The sequence below is a fragment of the Macadamia integrifolia genome, chromosome 3 (assembly GCF_013358625.1).
Source record: "Macadamia integrifolia cultivar HAES 741 chromosome 3, SCU_Mint_v3, whole genome shotgun sequence".
NCBI classification, from domain to species: Eukaryota; Viridiplantae; Streptophyta; class Magnoliopsida; order Proteales; family Proteaceae; genus Macadamia; species Macadamia integrifolia.
The window spans coordinates 23,569,994-23,592,830 of NC_056559.1; the positions used below are offsets into that span (position 1 = coordinate 23,569,994).

Genomic DNA, 22,837 nt, shown 5'->3' on the forward strand with positions numbered 1-22,837 from the left:
TTATTTAGTAAGTTATGTATATCTTGTATCATAAAAAATCAAGATTAAGCGACATCAAGTCATTAAAAATCAAACATTTAGCCATATTAAATCATAAAAAATTGACATTAAGTCATATTAAGTTATAAAAAATCAACATTTAGAGAAATGCTCTTGTTCTATAATAAATTTGACTGGTCAAATATTTTATTTTTACATGAGACTTTTTGTATTAGTTATACAATAAAACCAGCTTTTCAACAAGTCTAAGATTACCTAAATCTGAGTTGTAACGACAAAGGTATGTTCCGGTCAAATTTATTTTCAAGTGCGTGAATGCTGTTAAAATCGCCTGAATGAAAATAATTTTATGGATATCAAAACAAAAGATTATTTTATCGGACTTTTGGTTTTTAACAATGCTTTAACATGATAGAATTTATAAAATTTTCATAATTGAGAAAAACCCTAACATTTGAAAGTTGAAAATCGCCCCTCTAACCAAAATCCAGTTTTTGTTCTTGGGCTGAGGGGTTGACTTTTTATATTGGATTCAATTATGGGGTATTTGCTTATTTATGAATAATAATCATTTACTTAAATGATATTTGGCATAAATAAGGGACAAAACCCAAGGCGACATGCAATACAACAAGGCGACTGTTGCCTAGGCCCTAGGCAAACCGCCTGGATGCCTAGGCAATGACTAGGCGATGCCTTGACAACTATGGTTCAGGGTTTTGGAAGAAAACCCTAAAAGCCAGGAAATCATTGATAGAAGCTCTTCAATGACTGCAGGACTTGATCTTCAATAGGGGAAGACTCGATCTTCATACAAGGAAGAATCAGTCTCATTGGGTTTGCAGCAACTGTCAATTTTCAAAGAAAACATATCATGCTTTAATGGAGGTAAGATAGAGAGCAGCATCTAGATCAATAAGCGATCACCTCATTAGTGCTGCCCTTCTAGGTAAGGGAGAATTGAGAGAGAGGAAGGCTGTAAGAAAAGAAAGGAAGGTGGTGGTGAAGGTGGGACTGGCTGTTTAGGTTAGAAGGGAGAAATTTTGGGAGACTTTGGGAGAAGAGCAAATCGTGGCTGATAACCTAGATAAGAAGTTGAGAAAGAATGGGACTGAATGCTTGGGTGGTTTTGAGAGACCAGCCAAGCTCCTTATTTATTATAAAAGAAGAGAGGAGAGGTTACATAAATACCCCTCATAACTGACTCTAATTAATGAGTCGGCTAGAGGGGGGGGGGAGCACAGTATGCCCCTGCGGCATGCAATACATAAGTCAAAAGGAATAAAAGTTTTGTTATTTTACACTTTAGTCTTTAGGGACTTATGATTTACATCATGCCCTTGGTTTTGTAATAATTTAGGAACTAAGGCTAGGGCTGAGGCTGACTGACCCCTAATTTCAGAGACCTAGAAGATAGATGAAAGATGCTTGCTGGTTTTACTTGAAAAGTTGGAGTCCAGATTTGAAAACCGTAAAAAGAATTTTAGACTTAATTATGGAACTTGATTGGTTGTATAAGAGGATAAATCAGAAGTTTAGAAATTAACAAAACAGAACTTAAATTACGGAAATTTAAGAAATCAATAATGACTGAACAGGTTTTTAGGAGAAAATTTATATCTCAACAAAGACTGATCAGTTGGGTGATTGAAGCTAAGGCTCTGGTTGATTAACCCTCATATGTGGCCCAACAGGTCTACAAAATTTCGCAGAAATCTCTCTGGCCGTAAGATGGGTAAGATTACAGAAAACTGGAATCTAATAATCGGATCTGAAAACAATGAATTTCAGAAGGTTAAGATGGGTAAGATCTGAAGACTGGAATCTAGTAATTGCAAACTCTCCCGAAAACCCTCTTGCTCCTGAAAACCCTAGAGACTTGCTAGCGACAGAGCAATCAGGTTGGGCTGCCTCCCGTCTCTTCCTGTCTCTCTCCCTTCGCCTTCTCCCCCTCTCTCTTCTATTCTCTTCTCTTCTCTTCTCCTCTTCCTTCCTCCCCCCTCCTCTGTTCTTCTTCCCCTTTCTCTGCATCTCCCATCCCATCTCCCTTCTTCCTCCTCCACTGCTCTTCTCCCCCTTCCTTTGCATCTCCCTTCTTCCTCCTCCACACCCTTTCCCTTCTTCTCCCGAGTTTGCTAGCGTTGGTTTTCTCGGTTGGTGTTGAGGCTGCTGCAACCACTCGGCTCGTCTTCCTGCCGGCTGCCTGCCCTGCTTGGCCTGTAGATGATTTGGTGCTGGCCCCTTTTGGGCTAGCTGCTTCCCAGTCGCTGTTTCTCCAGGCTTGTTTCCCTTTGGATGCCTCTCCCGTCAAGCTTGGTGTCCACCCTTTCGGTTGGCCATCAAGGTCATTTGGTCTGTCTGTTGGCTCGTCTGCTCCTCCGGTTCTGCCACTTGGTTAGCTTTCACCATGCGTACAACCCTTTTGGACGCCACTCTCGCCAGGCCTACTGTCCTATTGGTCTTCTCCCCTTCTGTATGCTGGGCTCGCTTGTTTTGTCCGCCTGCTAGCAGCATTGGCCTTCACCATCGCTGTTCACCTGCCCTGGTGGGCCTATCGGCTGCAAGGAACTTGCTTTTTGGTCTGTTGGTTAGCCTCTTTGACACCAGCCCCCCGGACCGTTCTCGATTGTCAACCACGCAGTGGTAGCAGTCAGAATGGTTGGTGCCCTTGGAGACCACATCTGCTAGGCCAGCTGTCCGATTGGCCGAGGCCCTCCGTAAGGCCAGCGCTCCTCCATCATGGCTGCCTCTTCTCCAGCGGTGCTTCTTCGTTACGAAATGTTGTGTCGAGATGTTATGGTTAGGGATTGTGATTCTCTTCCCGGTTTGGACCGATTTGCCTTCCTCAGGTTGGGCATTAGGGTCGGTCTGTAGAAGTTCTTTGACGCCATTTAGGCCTTGATTGATGCCCCTCTAGGCTTTTGCATCCCTTTTGGGTTTGTAAATTCCCTTTTTGGGGCCATATTTCCCCTTTTTCTTCTTTTGATGCATTTTTCTATTCACCCCCAATAAAACTATGATTTACAAAAACTAACATATGAAAATTTCAGGCCAAATAACAAGTATTCCAGAGACTATGAACAAAACTAGTTGGCCCAAATTGAAGGGAGAAGCAGTGTATTACAGTGTACTTTATGGAACTAAAAAACTGATCTGTTATAAGTCTTATGACTTGATGGATATTTGAACTAAAGAGATGGAATCAGATTACGAGGAACTAGAAGAATAGAAACTGGCAGTAGAACTCCAGGCCATGAGCCTGGGAAAATAGTCAGGAAATCACCACAAAGTTTCACTCGAATTGACCAACCAGCAACAGGAAATCTCTCCCATTCTTATAGACTTAGCAAACCCCTAAAATTTTATTCTGAGCTTGACATTAAAAGCTGAAATTAAAGTAGGAATTGAAATTCTTATTCTGAACCTATAGTAGAAATCCTACCAGTTCTAGGACTCTCCAAGTACTTAGAAATAAACTATTAATCTAGGAATTGAGTACCTCAATATGTGTCATCCTAGAAAAGGCCGATTACAATAATATGCCCAAAAGTAGACTACCTAAGGCCCACACGACTGATATTGCACTTTATTATAAGAAAGTTTATGTCTGTAAACCGAGGCTCATAGCTAAGAACAAAATCTTGCCACTTGTTTTTTTTTTGGGGGGGGGGAACAGCCTTCCAGTCCCCAATTTGGCTGGACAGCTTGCAATATGAACCAATGTAAATAGCTCTCTCTCTCTCTCTCTCTCTCTCTCTCATGTTTGGAGCCTTAGGGGAAATGGTGAGGAAAGACATGCATAGCTTAGTCTTGTATCAAGTATGACGTTGAATAGAGCTGATTGGAGGGCATGGACCCATGTAGCCGACCCCATTTAGTTGGGCAAGGCTGAGTTGTTGTTGTTGTCTCATGTTTGGAGCCTTTTGGATTTCAAGTGTTTATTATGTATCAGATTCTTTTGGGGGATTCCATAAATGCAATATTTTCTGTTTGTCTGCAGGATTTACTGATGAGACTCCTCGTGAGTACCATTGTAATTTGGGGCCAGATGGTAGGCGTAGAGATGCTGATGAAAGGCCCGAGTTATGTAGGGGAACTGTCGAATTTGTAGCACCAAAGGAATACATGGTTAGTTAATATATAGATTTGTTTGATGGTTGTGGGTTCAATTTCTATTGGATTTCTTTTTGTACTTGGTGGCCTACCTTTATTTTTTTCAATACTCTATTTAAATTTTGATTGGAGGGAAGGGGTTTTCAAATGAAGCATAGGTACATCCTGTTCAGTTGCACTGCAGCTGCTCTCTGGGGCTTCTTTGACAAACATATTTTGATGATATCCATCTGCTCGGCAATGATGCGCTTAACCAGAGCTTAATCCCAGCAATATGTTCTGTTGCAAAAAAATGGTTCTCTTCTATGTTCAAATGGGAAGGATATATGATATTGCTTGATAAGCCTTAAGTTCTGTTGGATTTCCTGGTAGCTATATCTTGTTAATTGCATAGATAAGTTCAATGAAAATATTGGATAGCCTTGTCAAATGGCAGGTAGATACCTTTTCCAAGTACAGATAATGGGTGATATGATGGAAAGGATATTTGTGCTTGATTCTTTAAAGGCTATTTAGCAGTTTGTAATGTTGGCTTATGAGTTGGACTTATGAATTGGATCACTCATTCATGTTGTAGGGCCAAGAGTTACTTGGACCTTTTGACCGTTAATTAAGTTGACATTTTCTAGATCTTACACTTTGCTATGGCATTCTGGTTCTGCTTTGCTACTTTTTATTTTGTTTTTATTTTTTATATTTTATATGAGAGTGATAAACGGTTCTTATCTCATTGAAAACTTCATAATTGGTTACTGCTTCGTGATCCCAATTTTCTTTGATTTGGAGGGAGAAATACTTATTATTCGACACTGTTTTGATTTTGCTTTCTGGTGTTTATTTTCTTGTTTTCCCAAAGGTTATTCTTTTGTTCTTTGTCGTCCTTGGGTTACAGGATGTGTGAAATTTTTGCATGTTTCCATCCTATTTTCAGGTTCGTGATCCAATGCCTGCAGTATTTTTCTTCCTCATTGATGTATCCATGAATGCTATACAGACTGGTGGAACTGCAGCTGCATGCAGTGCAATCAACCAAGTTATTGGAGACCTTCCTGTAAGTCCATGTATACAGTGAATGTCTAGGCTATGAGCTGCTTTGAGTACTTATTGTCTGTGAAAGTTTTCCTTTGGAATATGGAATGCATTGATGCATCTGAAAGGAATTTTATGGATCGAAACGATAAGAAAGAATTCAACACCATTGTTTCTAAAGGAAAATGTAATATGTTCCATAGAGAGAGAATTTCCATCCTCCATTATGAAGCTCTTATTATTATTATTATCATATATAAATATATATATTTTTTGAATTCATTTGTAATGAATCTTGGGAGACATTCTAATGCTAATACTGCATCATGCCAGACCCTTTTGCCTTTAGAAATTAGTGCAACATTGGGGACTGTGGGGCTTTTTTAATAATGAATCTGGATTTGTCTTTGCTCTCACAGAACTCTGTGCTGGGGACCACACACTGCCCTGGTTCCCTATATGAATTCTGGATTTAGAAGTCGATGAAACCATTTTCACATTAATCTTATTCATTTCTGTTAGGAATACATAGAACCATTTCTGTAAGGTTCTCCTTCTGCTATTCTTTCTTTTAAAACTTAAGGAATTTTTTTGAAATTTCTGCTTAAATGAAAAAGACTTTGTAAGGGTCATTATTTTTACTTCTTTTTCCTTATTTTTTTCTATATCAAAAATTGTAGTTATGTGAATTAGGGTGGAAGGATTAGAAACAGGGGAAATTAACTCTTCAGTCAGAAGAAATTTATCATTTGACGATAAAACTTGGGGGATAGCATGGCAATTCTCCGTGAAATCGTATATATTTACATCAGGATGGCTATATTAGGAAGTACAATGAGAGCAAGATGAGTTACAGGGAAGAGTGAGATGGCTCATATCTTTCCATGTACTCATATATGCTTGTAAATTAATCCCATCATTTTCTAGTATTCTTTTTGAAAGTTCATACCATAAGAAATCATTGTATATATGAAGTAAAATGTCCTTAGAGATTGATTCATTTGACTGATTTGTTTCTGCAGGAAGGCCCTAGGACGTTCGTGGGTATTGCAACATTTGACTCCACAATTCATTTTTACAATTTGAAGCGTGTCTTACAGCAGGTAAGTAAGTTGGACTTTGTGGTGTATAACATACCTTTTGTTCTTATGTTTTTTACATCTATTCTTTGGTGAGGTTGTTGGCTGGCCAATGTTGTATATTGGAATTCCTCTGGAGGGTTTAAAATCTCGCTGTCGCCCCCCATCATGCTGATCCAAAAAAGAGAGATCTGGCAAGATCTTGGCTCGCCGTTTTCCCGGTCGACTCGATGGTTGGTCTCAGTGGCCATATGGTCTTTGTAGCCCCTGAAACTTGGTGTTTACCCTATTTTAGGCCTTCTAATCACAATGGAAATAGCAGTTTTTTAAAAATCAAACCTAAAATGGTACTTTGACTTCGTACCCTATGTAAGTAGTCTCCGACTCTTCGTACCCTAGGCCAGTATGCTCTATGCCACAATCCACATTCCACAATCAACACATGACAACATACTCATAAGAATTTAAAAGACATCATAGATAATTACATAATTGTTTAACAATTAACATTGATGACTGATGAGTCACATTCACATACATTGAAAATTAAAGTAACTCCAAATGTGGATGAAGAGGTAGTATTCTCTATTCTTTAAGCTTCAATGAGTGTAGGTTTGGAGATTCTCAACCAAAAGCACCAAAATCATTTCTCCGTAGTGTTTTTTCTTCAAAAAAGTAGCGAGAGAGAGAGAGAGAGAGAGAGAGAGGTGAGATTTAGCGAGATCTTGAGATCTCAGTCGAGTTTTTGTACAATTATAACTAGCCATACATATTGTCTCACCTTTTTAAAAAAGAGAGATATTACGAGATCTTAAACCATGGTGTTAATCCAAGACCAGTATCTTTTTGAGACAAATTGAGAAATACTCTAATAGGTTTATCACTTGGAAGAGGAATTACGTATCTTTGAAAGGTAGAAATCTACTTTGGCTAGCCTCCCAGCATACTAATCGCTGGTTTTTGGGACTCTTAGAATGGTTATAAACAACATCAAGAAGATCATCAGGGATTTTTTGAGGGGAGACTTTGAGATCATTTAATTGGGTGGGAAACGGGAAACAGTCTCTTTGTTTGTGTTGAAGGGGGTTAAGAAATTAGTAATGTGGAAATCAAAAACCTTTCTTTGTTAGCAAATTGGATGTGGAGATTTCCAAGGAACAAGATTCTTTATGTGATGAAGTTATTACTTCGATCTCTGGCATGCATTTTCATGGTTGGGAATTTGGGATACAATAAATGCGGAAAGGGCCACATTGAGTGCTCCCTGAACTTTGAGTCAGTGTGGTTGTGGAGCTGGTGGGTTGAGGTCAGTGTTTAAAAACCTAGAATCGGGATCTGAATTGGTCCTGGCCTGTTCCGATCCATATTGGTCCGGATTGGCTGATGCAATCTGGAATGTAGGGTTTTGAAGGGGATTATTTCTGGGGTAATGACTTTAAATTTCCAAAATCTGTTAAATCACTTTTCTTGTCTTTTTGAGGACTTGGAGAACCCATGTCACTTCTTCTATAAGGTTCTCTGGAAGACTATTCCCCTTTGAAATGTGAGGCTTTAGGATGGGATATTGCCCAGCAAAAAGTCACGACTGCATATACTGACGATGAGGAGAGTGAGGTGGTGTTCTCTGGTTTCGTGTGTTATCATTATAAGGATGACAGGTTTCATTTCTTGACTGTGTTCAGTGGATGATGTGGTCTTGGGGCTTTTGGTATTTCTCTGTAGGGCATTAACAAGAGGTTTTTCTGGAGAGTGACACCATTGGCCATTTTGTGGGGTCGTTGAAGGGAGAGGAATGCTCATCTCTTTTGGGATGTATTTTCTTCGGTTTTTGAAGGGCATTTGGAGTGTAGAGGTGAAAGTGGCACATTGAGCGATGGCTGATCCACTCTTCAAAGATGTTCGATCTATTTCTTTTTCATAGGTTAGGGGATTGAGAATATGTTCTGTTCACATGTTATGGCCCCCCTCCACTGGAGGGACTGGTAAAAACTGATTTTTATGTTTCTTTTGGGGATGGCAGCATACGTTGTCTCCGCAGACCCCACAGTGGTGGGAGCCTTGTGCACTGGGTATCCCCCACCCCCCCCTTTTTTTTTCTTTGGGGAACCTCTTTGGGTGGAAGGAGAAGCATTAGATCAAGTACACGTACTACTTTTGGGTAGGGGTGTCAATTTGGAGCCTGGAGCAAAAAGACCGTCCAAAACCAATTGAAATGAATCAAAATCGATGGGACTGATAAAAACCTGTATTTCTTCCTATTTATTTCCTTTTGTACATGATCATTGGGTTGTAATAGATTACAGCTATTAAAAAATCAACATACACTCCATATGTAGTCCTATATGAACTCATTTAAGGTGTACTAATTGTAGTTTACATTGTTGTTTCTGTAATTATGTTGATTATTTGTATATTGATACTTGATAAGGGACTGAAAACCAACTGATAGCATAAACCGATAAGGGACTAGATGCCCACCGACCAATAAATAGTCGGTTTCGATATAAACTTTAAGGACCAGCTGCATAATTGGTTGTTTCAGTCTTGCCAAATGTGTAGTAGAGGTGTAGGTCAGCCTGACCAATTGACAAGCTTAATTGGGGGGCATATTCTGGGTAATAGGTATAGGAAATTCTATTGGAGGAGAGCTATTTTCCTCTTCAATTGGTACATAGTTTTCCATTAGAATGCACTATGACAACATCATAATGCGAGGAAATTCAGTGACTTATCATTGCTTGGATGACCTCTAATATAGAGTGCCCTTGTTTCAAATGACATTGCGGACCATTTACCCTTGCAAGGGTTGATAGACAGTGATGCAGTTACATGCAGGGTTAGACAGGGATATTTAAGGTATTTTCTTTTATGGTTTGTAATTTGAAATTCATTTTAGTAGAATAAGCTGTTGTCGATTAGGAGACTTGGTTAGTTTTAAGGTTTTAAAGATCGGAATTGATAGCCAGCTCGGTCTGATCAGGATTGGATCTGCTGGAATCGGCTAGAATTGGTATAAAACTTCCCTAACCCCGAGTTTCCTTACAGAGATTGGCCGAGTTGGATCGGCCGGAATTGGGATCGGACTTGGCCAATTCCAATCCATATCGACCAATCCAATCCCGATTTTTAAATCCTTAGGTTAATTTCCTGGTTCTAAGCTTACCACCATATCTAGTTTCAGATATTAAATAATATTATCTTTTGATTGTTCTTCTGGGAGTGTTGAATCAATTTCGTAGCTGTAAGGTTTGGGAACCTCTACCATACATTTCATTTGGATTGGGTACCTATTGAGAGAGATACCTCACCTGAAACCGACTCTGGTTCTACCGCTGGTTTGAGAAATCTCAAGGAAGAAGAGGACTCATACTTTTGATATTTACAAGGACAGTCTCTTATACAATTACATAAAAGCCATCTCTTCTGAATTTTGTTCGTACTTATTCCTTTCTGAAATCCCAATTTTTCTTTTCTCTGTCACTTTAATTTCTATTCTGTCCTGGGGTTCTCTTAAGGAACTACCACTAATCCAGTTGAGTTATTTATCATTGGTAGGCCCATGGTAATTCAAATTTTAGGGTTCCAGAATCCGGGATTGCATTAGACAAAGTTGGTTTTCTTTTGCCTGTTTTGTGCTCATTTTCTTCTCCTTGTTGGATATAATTTTAGCCCTGGAAAAAGTTGTTATTTATCACCCCCAATAAATAAAAAAAAAAAAAAAAGTAAAAACCAATAAAATTTCATGACTGTTAAGGTGTTAGTCTGTTAGCCTTGGTTTATGTTGGTGTTAGTTTATGTGTGTTGTCTTAGTTAGTGTGTTTAATTGTGAGGGTTGTTATGGGTATTAGCTGTGTGCTTTAGCTAAGTAGGTGGATTAGATTGTATTAGGTTAAGTCTTTGTGTGTATATATCGAAGCCCCTCATGGTTTGGGTTAGTTGTTCACAACCATAGTTGTCAACGTACCAAGGTGCTGGAGGCCTAAACCTGAACCATAGCTAAGTTTGCGTTGTGAAACAAACCATGGGCAGCATTCTCCATTCTTCTCTCCTTCAACTTCTCTTCTTTCTCCTCTTCTCTAGTACTGCTGCTTGATTAATGCCTTGATATTGTCATATGGTATCAGAGCATTAAGATTGAGTCATGAACGATACTTCAACTGAATGAAATTACTCAATTGACTCAAAACCAACTGACTGATGCAGTCAATGTAATCTTCCAGAAAAAGACAATTGATTTTGGTGATTGGGTCACTGGATGAACTTAATAATCCAGTATGTTAGTCAGAACAATGGTTCCCTTTTTAAACAAGTGGGGTGGTATGGCATCTGAATGATTTCTGGCATACTATTTATTACTTTCTTTGAATTGGAATTGAGAACTAAAACACTGATAAAGTTAAAATTCCGGTTAAGCTTCCCCCTTGTATTTGAGTGCAAGTAGCCATGCTAAAAAAGTTTTGATAAAAAAAGATTGTCCTATTCATTAGTTAAGCAAGGATATGGATTTTTGTATATACATGTGATTGTGATTGTCCTTTAATCCTTAAGGAAATCTTTTAACTTAAAGGTGAAAGGTTAGGTTTCTTAGTGTTTCAATGTTTGCATCTGTAGCCTTTGATGCTCATTGTTCCTGATGTCCAAGATGTTTACACTCCCCTCCAAACTGATGTCATTGTTCAACTGTCTGAGGTTAGCATTTTAAGCCCTTGATTTATATATTAATTTATTTCTTAAAATTTTTTTTTTAGGCAGCATTTTCTTTTAACCCCAATGATTTGTAGTAACTCTACCATTTTGTTCTGCGGATTTAGTGCCGTCAACATCTGGAGCAATTGCTGGAAAACATTCCAACCATGTTTCATAGTAACAAAGTTGCTGATTCAGCATTTGGTGCAGCAATCAAGGTAACAGTCTTGTAGACTCTTCTTTGAGATCTTTCTGAAGCCTTTCCTTTTCCTTCCTTTTTCATTCATGAAACTTTTGCTTTGTCAAAAAACATATGTTTTATTTAGCATGATGTAGCAAGTTCATTCTTGGTCGAATAATTGGTGGACCGAGTTTAGGTGGATGCCTTTTGACATAACCATCTACTGAACAAGTTTGACTTTGCTAGAGCATGCATAGTTTGTTCGTTTTTGTGGTCGTTTGATTTAGTTATAGCAATTTACCTGTGGGACATTGTGGCTGTCAGTTAACTATGAAACACTTTTAGGCATAGTTCAAGATTTCGATCCAGGTCGGGATGGAAATATATCAAATTTCAGTCAAATTTCAACCGAAATCTGGTATACTTTGGCTGAATATTCAATTGCCTTTTTCGGTGATCACATGACCATATATCTGGTCTGAAACTTCAGGGAAACTGTAATTAAGCATCTCTAAATCTATTTGAGCCTCTTTATATTATAAAAACACAACCAAAATGGTAGTTTGGATTTTCAGGCCCTAGGTTTCTAGTGTACGCTGTATTTTTCTGTATACTTTCTCTAATATAGCCTATTCTAGAGTACTAGAACACGCTGACTTCAATAAAATAACTCACTGGGTAATGAAGAAGGGGTTATACCTCCAAATTGGAATCTTGCACAAGTCTTGTTGAAATCTGACCAGTCATCGATGTAAATGCCTTGTAGTAGTGATTTGGCAAGAATAAAAAAAAGAGTAAAATCTAGGGTTGTCTAGGCTATTTTCCCCATCTTACAGTTGTAACTCACGAGACCACCAAAATCGAATTTTGAAACTTATATTTCAGGTTTGTCATTTAGGCACTGTTTGACAACGTTCTGTTTCTGCGTTTTCTTGTTCCCAGAAACGGAGAAACAACCTAAAAAGCATTTGATAAAGTTGTTCCGTTTTACTTGTTTCTAGAAACATAAATCAAAATTTATGCCTATTTACAATTCTAGAAATGAATTTGATGAAACAAGTCCTAGAAATGAATTTGAGAGAAAAAAAAGGTTATTGTGCCTGATAAATCTCTCAACTATTTAAACCTAAATAGAGACAACAGAACCTTCTCTTCCTTTTGGGCATCCGGTGATAATATTGGGGTTTTTAGTGGTATTATGTCTACAAAAAATGTTTTGAGAAACAGGTTTATCAAACACAAAAAAATCCGTTTTTGTTTCTGGAAATGTGAAAACCCGTTTCTGTTGTTTCTAGACACAGAAACAGCAAAAACGTTATCAAACGGTGCCTTAGTGTCTCATTGGTATAGTTTATGTTTCTATTTATCTGATTTATTTTTATTTATGCAGGCATTTTTTATAATTTGTGCTCCTTATTTCTTACAAATATAAATCAAAATAAACATAAATTCATAAAAATCTCAAGTCCTATTTGTAGTTTATTGTTGAGAATCGTGTAATTCTATTTGTGCGCTTGTTAACTAACACATGCTTATAAGTTATAACAGCCTAAATCGAAGTTAATATCTTCCATCACAAATTCGTAAAAGAAATGTGATGCAGCATTGAAGAACTTACGCTAGGAGGAAGAAGCGGCCTGTTGGCCATGGCCATGCTGTTCAGTACTTTACAGCTGCCCACAATTTTGTATGGGGGGCTATTTTGATTTGGGTTAATTAGTTGTTTGGTTTGGTTTATTATTTGAACCAGTTTTGGGTTAGCTAGCTGGTCCAATTTAAGTCAAGTCTGTCTTTTTTAGGAGTCAAGTAGTAGTAGTTTCCTTTTCAGTTATTTCTATTTTCAGATTTAGTAACGTATGTAATAGGCTGTAGGCTAGAAGGTTTCCTAATTGGGAACTCCAATTTAGTGGGTTAGTTAAGACGGGACGGCAAAAAAACGTTGTTCGGTATGTGTGTGTTCTAAACGGATCCAAACGTGAACGGGATGGTAAAAAATACGATAAAATGCGGAAGAAACGGCCAAAAAATGAAAACGGATGGTATGCATTTTAAACGTTTAAATTTAAACAATACGGTGCCAAAAAAGGGCAATATACAGGTGAAGCAGAATCATGTCATTAGCTCATTAGGAAAATCCATCAACCTAGTTTTTGGATTTGGTTAAATACCTAAATGATTCGATCCCAATGAGGTTATGAAATTGAGCCATTAATTGTTTTAGGAATGCATAGGTGATGAAAAAAGTGGTGAGATTTGGAGGAAAAAGAATCTGACAAATGGAAAACTAAGTAATGGAAGTATTTCAGGGCAATTTCAATGAATTAAATTGACTGAGCAGCAGCAGAGGGGTTTGACAGAAGACAAATCAAACATTATAGTTAGCTTGTTTTCTGTTTTCATACCCAATACTATGACATGGCTGAGATTGCCATTAGCTTTGCCCCGAATAAATTGATTGGGCAGCTGGAACAAGGGTTTGATAGAATAACAGGTGAGAAGATTATGCAGATCATGGCAGAAATCGAAGACATGAAAGGTTTTTGAAGGACGCAGACACAAGAAGGGATAGAGGGAAGAAGATATTGAGAGCTGGGTCACCATTGCTAGGCGTCTAGCATACCAAGTTGAGGGCATGTTGGACGAACATAATTAATACCAACTGAGATTTTGTATTGTACTACACTACTACCTTCACTTGAACTTTTCTAAAATAGTTGAACATTAATCAAGAAAGATGAGAAAAATGAAATAAATGAACTCAGATCATTGTCACCCACCTATCAAAAGGTCAAATTTGCAGAGCAGACGAAGAGAAAAACTGGTGGCAAAGAAGGGAATGGAGACCCAAATGAATAAAAGGAACTGAGTTTTACACCGTCGCTGATGAACGAAAAACCACCTTTCATATACAGTGCCTACCCCAGCTCTTGCATGTCTTCTTCACTGAGTTTGCTTGTTCATCTATCTTAGCCATTGGTTCCTTTGGTAAATGAGTTTTACAGCGTCGATGATCAACGATACCTGAGGTTAGGGTTCCAAACTTCGAATAGGGGTGTATTCTGCTCGCCGTTGGGAGAGAAGAAGAGAGGAAGTGAGAGACTCAATGACCTTTGAGGCAGACAGGTTAGGAACTTAGGTTCCAATGGGTGAATCGAGTTTTTTTTTTTTTTTTAGTGGAAAAAACGTATATGCGTTTTAAATGCATTTAGAACTTCAAGTGCTGCCAATTCCCCTTTTTTACCGACTTTCTATGAGTAGTTTGGAAATTCGTGTTTTAAATGGCAAAAACACGGTGCGGGGTTTTAAATGTGAATAAACTAACAAAACGTGGCAGCGAACTATTCAGGATTTTCTGCGGATTAGTGTACAACACATATTAGTGCCCACACGTATATTTCTACGCCGATCTCTGTTGGGGAAATATACAATGTGGCAACCCTAGAATAAAGTGCCACTTCTATCCATAGTTGTGGACAAGTAAACGGTACTTTTGGGAAGTTGCATATAATAGTAAAATTATACAACAACAACAACAACAAGAAGAACTCAGCCTTATCCCAACTAAATGGGATCTGCACATGGATCCATGGCTTCCATCTGATGCTTGTTATAACTGTACAATTATAACAAGCATATAATATAAAATTGTAATTAATCGATTTAATATCATTAAATGAGGTTTAGTTTAATGGGCTCATCCAATGGCAAAATTTCCAATGGCTGGGGTTGGAATTGGAGAGCGTAGAGGGTCAAAGTCAGTCTCTCTCTCTCTCTCTTTGTTAATCTATTGTGAGAGTAGGAAATACCAAACCTGTTTTTCATTGTACAAATTATTGTCTGTTGTTGCCAAAGGACTTTTATTTATGATCACAAATGATTATTGTGAATAATTTGTCATAAATAGGATATTAATATAAACTAGACCAAGGAGAAATTATAAATGATTTGTTGCCTTAGGCCTGATTTAGTGTGATTTTTATGTTGGAAGTTGTTTGGTTTAATTTTTGCACATCATATTTTATTTTTATGAATAAACAAATAAATTATGCAAGGGGAAGAATATACAAGGGAGAAAGAGGGGGGGAGGCATCTAGCCACAAGAGACGAACCCCAAGATGAAAAGAGAGGGGGGGAACTAACTAAGCATTAAAGCTAAACAACCAGGGACACAACCATCTTGGGGGAGGGGGGATCTAGAATAGAAACAGGGAGATCACAGGCAACAACAAATTTTGCTTCTTATTTAAGTGAAATAAAAATCGAATTTCACTAAAATAGGTGAGAAGCTCTTTCAATTTTGAAATTGAAATTGCATTCGCTCTTACACTTTGATGAGCACATGGTTAATGTGATGGGCGGAGCGATTACAACAACCAAGCCTTTTTCCAACTAAATGGGGTTGGCTATATGGATCCGCGTAAGTGCAAGATAAAAAGCAAAGGAAAGAAAAGGGGCAAAGAAAAAGAAAAGAGACACAGCAAAGCAACACCTCTGGCACATCCCACCTAAATGCGATCAGCAACATGGATCTTTGCCTCCAAATAATTTTGTTTGATGTCATACTTGGATATAGACTGTAGCTTTTGCATGGCTTTCCTTACCAACTCTTCAATGGTAGATTTAGGCTTGCCCCTAGCTCTTTTAGCTCTTTCTGTCTGAATCTAATCATTCCACCTTAAGCGACATTCTCTGAGCTTTTCCTGAATCAGAGCAACTCCCAAATCAAATCTAACCCAGTCATTCCTCACCTTATAACTCCTAGTTTTGCCACGCATCCATCACAACATCTTCATCTCTGCGACACTCAACTTATTTATGTTATGTTTCTTGACTGCCCAACATTTCGCCTTATACATCGTGGCCAGTCTTATGACTGTCCTGTAGATTTTCTTTTAAGCTTTAGGGGTATACATTGATCACACAAAGCTCTAGAATCACCTCTCCACTTCGTCCATCCTCCTTTAATTTTGTGAGACACATCATTGTCAATCTCACCTTTTTTTGTTTATGGTTGACCCCAAATATCTGAAGTAAATGCTTTGTGGGATCTCTATCTCCTCAAGTTTGACCACATCATTATCCGTCCTTGAGTGACTAAAGTTACACACCATAAACTCCATCTTTGTTCTACTTATCATAAGACGTCAAGATTCTAGGGTAGATCTCCATAACTCTAACCTACCGTTGATCTCGGCCACTATCTCAACCACTTGCGCAATATCATCGGCAAAGAGCATACACCACGGAACCTCCCCTTGAATGTTTTTGGTTAATTCATCCATGATAAGCGTAAACAGATAAGGGCTTAAAGCAGATCCATGATGCAACCTAATAGTGATTGGGAATTTGCTACCTTGACCTCCACGGTTCTCACACTCGTCACCATGCCCTCGTACATGTTTTTATAATATCTATATAAATACTTGACACCCCTTTCTTCTCCAAAACATGCTAGATGAGCTCTATGGGGACTCTGTCGTAGGCTTTTTCCATGTCAGTGAAGACCAAATGGAGATCTTTCTTTTTTTAGGTTCTAGACCTTTCTATAAGCCTCCTAAGAAGGTAAATCTCTTCCGTCATGGATCTCCAAGGCAAAAAACCAAATTGGTTCCTTGAGATACTTGTATCTCTTCTAAGGTGGACTTCGATAAACTTCTCCCATAATATCATGGTATGGCTCATGAGTTTTATGCCTCTATAGTTATTGCAACTCTGAATATCGCCTCTATTTTTGTAGACTGGGACAATACTTCTTCTCTATTCATCAGGCATCTTTCCTCGTGCTCATAGTCCTGCTAAACAACTTGGTAAGCCAGGCAACCCCATGTAGTCCCAAACTCTTCCACACTTCAATTATTTCATCTTAAAAATGGAATACTGCCCTACTTCTCCCAGTGGTATCGTACCAAATCAGGCCTTAGCCGAAATGATACCAACTTCCCAAAACGATACCAAAACTTCAACAAGCAAAAGAAATCATTTCTTGCTGCGAGTACGAACTATTAATTAATTGTACCATAATTAATTATTAATTGGTACATATTTTTATGATTAAGATAATTTAAAATTTCTATCTGGCTGAAATGCTGAAATTTCGGTTGAAACATTGCGTGTCTGCTGATTCAACATGCATTTTGTTTTGACTCAACGAAACTGAAGTTTTGAAAATTTCAACCGAACTACTGAGCCTTGCTTTTAGGTTTTCCTTTTGATGCATTGATCTGCAGTATACATGCCAATTTTTTTGCCCTTTGTATTTCAGGCTGCTTTCCTGGCGATGAAGTCAACTGGAGGGAAACTTCTTGTATTTCAGTCAGGCAAGGCTTATCCATTATTTCTTTGTTGCATCATTATAAAACGACAAATTTGTAATCTACAGAATATAGAGCAGATTGGTAATTTTCTTCTTCGTCATGTTCCTATAACAATATGATGTTGCAGTTGAATGCGAAATCAGTTGTTGCAAATAAAGGAACACAGATTGGAAAGGGTTTGAAAGTAAAACTGGAAAATAAAGATCACTATTTGGCCATGATTTATGATGCTGATACAAAATATTCTTGTTATTACTTCATGGCCCTTCTTCTCGTTACCTTCTCAAGGGTTTTCGTAGGCTAAAGGGTTGTTGATGCAGGGTAGGAGTATATAACATACTCCTACAAGAAGAAAGGCCGGGGTCAGGCCCAGCTTAATAAGGATTGATTCCAGACCAGCTATCTGGGGGCTTAGTTAGCTATTTAGGTTTCCTATTACTACTATGTTTCATTTTTCAGTTATGTTTTGTAATTAGCAATAGGATTTGATTTTGTATTCAGATTAGGATTATTTGTAAGATTTTCTATATAAGCTTATAAGAGCCAGGAGTTCCATACGATTTTTAGATTGTTGAAGTTTGATTCCTGCAATTATGCTGTGGGATTCGGTCATGCTGTGAAGCTTTTGGACAGTGGGATTCTAATCTAGTTGGTGGGAAGCCTTGTTTACCTTTCCTATCTTTTCCCTACTCTCTTTTACTGCTAACATGGTACTGTTTTAAATCATCCATTGATTGATCCTTCTGTATCCTGATTGATTCTCTGATTCATGGTGCTAATCTTTGTTTTCAATTACCTAATTTTTGAACCTGTGGCTACCCTGTTTCACCCATATTTTCAGTCCTGTTTGTTTAATTACCTGAGTGATATACCAATCAGAATAGGGTGAGACTTGGAGGCATTCAAGGCCAACCTAGGGCTGTCCTTCGACCAGTGTATCTCCCTGATCTGAGATTTTGTCTGCTGATATTAGAATTCTCTTGTTTTCAGTCTCTTTTCAACTTTAGATCTGAAGTTCTTCAAATTTCTTTAAATCTGACCTTTGGATTTGATCTATAATTTGGGAACTGATTGAACGACCTAAGATTGAGACTCGGCCTGAATTTCATGTTGATCTGATCTCTTGATTGTGATTAATTAAAAATCTTTTATTTTCTGAATTTCAATTTCAGATTTTTTTTTTTTTTTGGGTGAATTGAAAAATGCATTAAAAGAAGAGGGGGGAAAATATAGCCCCAAAAGGGGGATTTACAAACCCAAAAGGGATACGAAGCCCAAAAGGGCAACAATCAAGGCCCACATGGCCTCAAAGAACTTCTACGGGCAGGCCCAGGTGCCCAACCTGAGGAGTAGGGCAAATCGGTCCGAACTGGAAAGAGAACCACAATACCTAACCCTAGCATTTCAACACAACATTTCCTAGTCACCAACACGAAGGAGCACGCCGGTGAAGAGGCTACCAAGATGGAGGAGTGTTGGCCTTATGGAGGGCCTTTGCCGAGTGGACAGCTGGCCTAGCGGATGGGGTCTCGAAGGCAAAAGGGCGCTGATCTTTCTGAGGCAACGATGGAGTGGTTGCTGACCGAGTAAGGCACGGCGGGCTGGCGTCAAAGAGGCTTACCAGCTGATCGAAAGGCAAGTTCCCAGCAACCGATAGACCCATCGGGGTTGGCAGACTTCGAGGGTGAAGGATGAAGGTGAGGGTAGGCAAACAAACCAAGCATGGACCAATGGGACAACAGTCCTGGCGAGAGTGGTATCCAAAGGGGCTGTAGGCATGGTGAGCAACCAACCAAGAAGCAGAACCGGAGGAGTAGACAAGCCAATGGACAGACCAAACGAGCCTGATGGCCACCAGGAAGGGTAGATAGCAGGTATGACGGGAGTGGCGTCCATAGGGAAGCAAGCTTGGAGAAACGGAAACCGGGAAGCAACTAGCCCAGAAGGGGCCAACACCAAGTCATCTACAGGCCAAATAGGCAGGCAGCCGGCAGGAAGATGGGCCAAACTGACGTTAGTAAGCACGGGAGAAGAAGGGAAAGGGAGTGGAGGAGGTAGAAGAGAGAGGGTGAGAGAAGAAGAAGAAGAGGAAGAAGGGAGGGGGGAAGGGGAGATGCAGAGGAAGGGGAAGAAGAGCAATGAAGGAGGGAGGAAGGGAGAAGAGGACAAGAGGACAAGAGGACAAGAGGACAAGAGGACAAGAGGACAAGAGGACAAGAGACGCGAGTGGGGGAGAAGGCGAAGGGAGAGGGAGGGATGGAGGGAGGGGGGGAGAAGAGAAGAGAAGCGAGTGGGGGAGAAGGCGAATGGAGAGGGAGAGAGGAGGAGGAGGAAGAAGGGAGAGGGCGTGAGAAGAAGAGGAAGAAGGGAAAAGGGAAAGGGAGAAGCAGAGAAAGGGGGAAGAAGAGTGTAGGTGGAGGGAGGAAGGGAGGAGAGAGGGGGAGGAGGCGAACGGAGAGGGAGATAGGAGAAGAGGGGGGGAGGAGCCCAGCCTAACGGTGGAATGAATAGGGGATTTATTAAGTTGTGAGCTCTACCTAGAGTCTTCTTCCTTTCCTTCTCCCCCTTCCCCCCATTAAAGTGTTTTGGTTGGGCTGGTCAGTGAAGACCATCTCCAAGGTAAACTTTTGGCTGAAGCTGAAGGAGTTTTAGGTTTGGTTTGAGTCTATTTTTAAGTATACAGCCCTACGCAAGAATTTGATGGATGAACTATTTTCTTCAGCCTTTTGGTTCTATGGGATTAAGAGCTTTGTTTTGCTGTGAGATGTAGTAAAGCTTTTGTGGGATTCCAAGCTAGGTATTGGTGGGATGTTAACTCTGACAATCATGTGGTGTTCCAGATTCATTACCAAAGAAAAGAGAAAGAAGGATCCCAATTAGGGAAAGAAGAAACGGGAGAGAAAAGGGGGGGGGGGTTAACACCATGCCCAATGGACAACAAAAACAAGGATCAAGGGGGAGGGGCTGCAAGATGGAGGGAGGAAAGACCCCAGCAGACAACGATGGGCTTGTTCGTTGGGGAACTCTTTACAGGGGTTTTTCTTGGGATTTTTTTTTATGGGGGGGAGAATGGCAAGCTTGACGTCCATCTACGAAGATTGCTCTCCATCAAAATGTAGTTGATGGAGGCACAAAAAACAAGCTTACCGGCTGTATCACAAATAAAGCTACCTCTAAACATCATGTCAATCCATATCTATTCTCTCTGAAGGGGGAGTGCGCGTCTCCTGGTGGGCTAGCAGCAACGGAGGACACACTTCCAAACAGAGGAAGTGAAGGGATAGAGAAGAAGAGGTGGTCGGCATCCTCAATACCATTCCAACATAGGCAGCAAGTAGGGGTGACTTGAATGTGTCTATAGATAAGGAAAGATTGGGTGGGAAGGCAGGTGGAGAGAGCACACAAATTTGTGAAGGATTGTTGGGGGGATATGGCCTTTGAACCAGACAATTTATGCTAAGGGACTAAGGGACTTTCGATCTAGTCAGATCCTAAGCGGATGAGGAATTGAATAAGCCAGAGGATGAGGGGGGCCAAGTAGCTCTGCCCCCTCTACCACAATGACCAGGGGGTGATGGGGGAGAGCAGACCAAGCACCATTGGAGATGATGGAGGCAACATAAGCATCTCTAGTTAGACCAGAGGAGTAGATAAATCTAGCATTTACGACAGAATGGACACTCGAAGGATGCCAAGAGTCGACCAGAGGGAGGTAGACAATCTATCCCCAAATGAGGAGAAGATTGGTCTAACAGTAGTAGGCCGGACTCGGAGGATACTGTGCCAAACCCAAGAGGCATCAATAGAGGGGGAGAGTCCTTCCGGAGTAGGGAGGTATAAACCCAAGAAACTTAGATACCGTTCTGCTTAGAAAAACAAGTTTCCAAATGATCTTGAGAATGTTGGCATCATTGAAATCCTTGCCTCTTTGCAATCCCAAGCCACATTCAGATTTGGGAAGACATACAAGAACAACGAAGTGGATGGAGGAATTTGGTGGATTCCACCCCTTTCCAAAGATTTCCAAAGAAAGGTGTAGAGGATAGATTCAACAGCTTTGATGGTGGACTGGGGGAGCACAAAGACAACTGATCTGAAAAGGTAACAGAACTGGAGCACAGATCTCTGACAAGCTAAATGCGACCAGCATAGGAGGGGGGCTTGCCTTTCCAAACCTGAAGGAATTTTTTTTATTTTTATTTTTTTCATATGGTCAAGAATGGGGGTTCTTCATAACCTACCCATATTAGTTCTACTTTCTTATCGATTATGTTGACCTGTTGATTATCATTCTGTTAGTTGCTGATTGTTATTGAAAATCCTAGTACAACCTATAACTTCGAATTGCTTTATTGCTTGCTGGATTCAGAATTCTGATTTTACATTCTTGTTTTGGTCGAATTCTAGAAGCTTACTACAAGTTTTTTTTTTCCCAAATGAATAAATATATATATAAAACCAAAAAGAAAAATATACAAGGGGAAAGAGAGGGGGCGGGAGGAAGGCCCAAGGCCAGCCAAGGGATCAAGCCCAACCGAAAAAAGACAGCCACAATTGGATACAATCCCTCAAGGGGAGGGGGGGATAATAGAAGGGGAGAGATTCCAGGAATCAACAATATGCATGTTTCTTATGGAGTCGGGGACTGTGTTGGGCGGGAGGGTAGCGATTTTGGTGGAGACTTCAAAAGAGATGGCTATCCAAATCCCTTCATAGGTGCGGGAGTTGGATGTCCATTTACGAAGGATTCTCTCCTTCCAAAGGTGATTGATGGTGGTGCAAAAGGCGAACTTACCAACGGTATCATAGATGGTGGGGCCGTGGAAGGTCATATCAATCCAAAGCCATTCCCTAGTAAGAGGGAGAACTCTTCTACTAGAGGGCCAACAACGAGAGAGGACTTTCTTCCAAATAGTGTAGGAGAAGGAACAGGAGAAGAAAAGATGGTCCACATCCTCAAATCCTCTCCAGCAAAGGCAGCAGGTGGGCGGGACTTGGATATGGCGGTGGATCAAGAAAGATTGTGTAGGAAGGTAGTTGGTAAGGACCTGCCAGGCTGTGAAGCTGTGGCGGGGGATGTGGCCTTTGAACCAGAGGACTTTGCACCAAAGGGCAGTATTGGCTTTAATCCTAACAAAGTTCCAGGCAGAGGAGAAGCTGAACTTCTTAGTAGGAGAAGGATTCCAAAGAATGGAGTCCTCCCTCTCTCTGGGATCGTGAGGAAGAGCGGGAGGAGAGGACCAGTGAGGGGGGATGGGGCCCATCCCTCATTAAGGAGGATGGAGGAGACAGAAGCTATCCTGTCCAAACCTGAGGAGTAAAAAGTTCTGGGATTGAGAAGATGAAGGAGGACTCTCGAAGGATGCCAGGGGTCCAGCCATAAGGTAGAGGTTCCATTCCCAATGGAGTAGGATATAGCTTCTAAAGCCAAGGCT

General features: G+C 40.0%; 1 protein-coding gene across 4 annotated transcripts in view; it reads left to right on the forward strand.

Moving 5' to 3' along the window:
• LOC122073905 (protein transport protein Sec24-like At4g32640) overlaps positions 1–22,837 on the forward strand; it is a 91,424-nt gene that overhangs the window by 17,052 nt on the left and 51,535 nt on the right. For all 4 annotated transcript variants that reach the window (XM_042638601.1, XM_042638600.1, XM_042638603.1 and 1 more), the window contains 6 exons: positions 4,001–4,128; positions 5,045–5,164; positions 6,165–6,245; positions 10,833–10,910; positions 11,033–11,125; positions 17,351–17,405. In XM_042638601.1, coding sequence (XP_042494535.1) covers positions 4,001–4,128; positions 5,045–5,164; positions 6,165–6,245; positions 10,833–10,910; positions 11,033–11,125; positions 17,351–17,405 — 555 coding nt within the window. The remainder of the gene's footprint in view (positions 1–4,000; positions 4,129–5,044; positions 5,165–6,164; positions 6,246–10,832; positions 10,911–11,032; positions 11,126–17,350; positions 17,406–22,837) is intronic.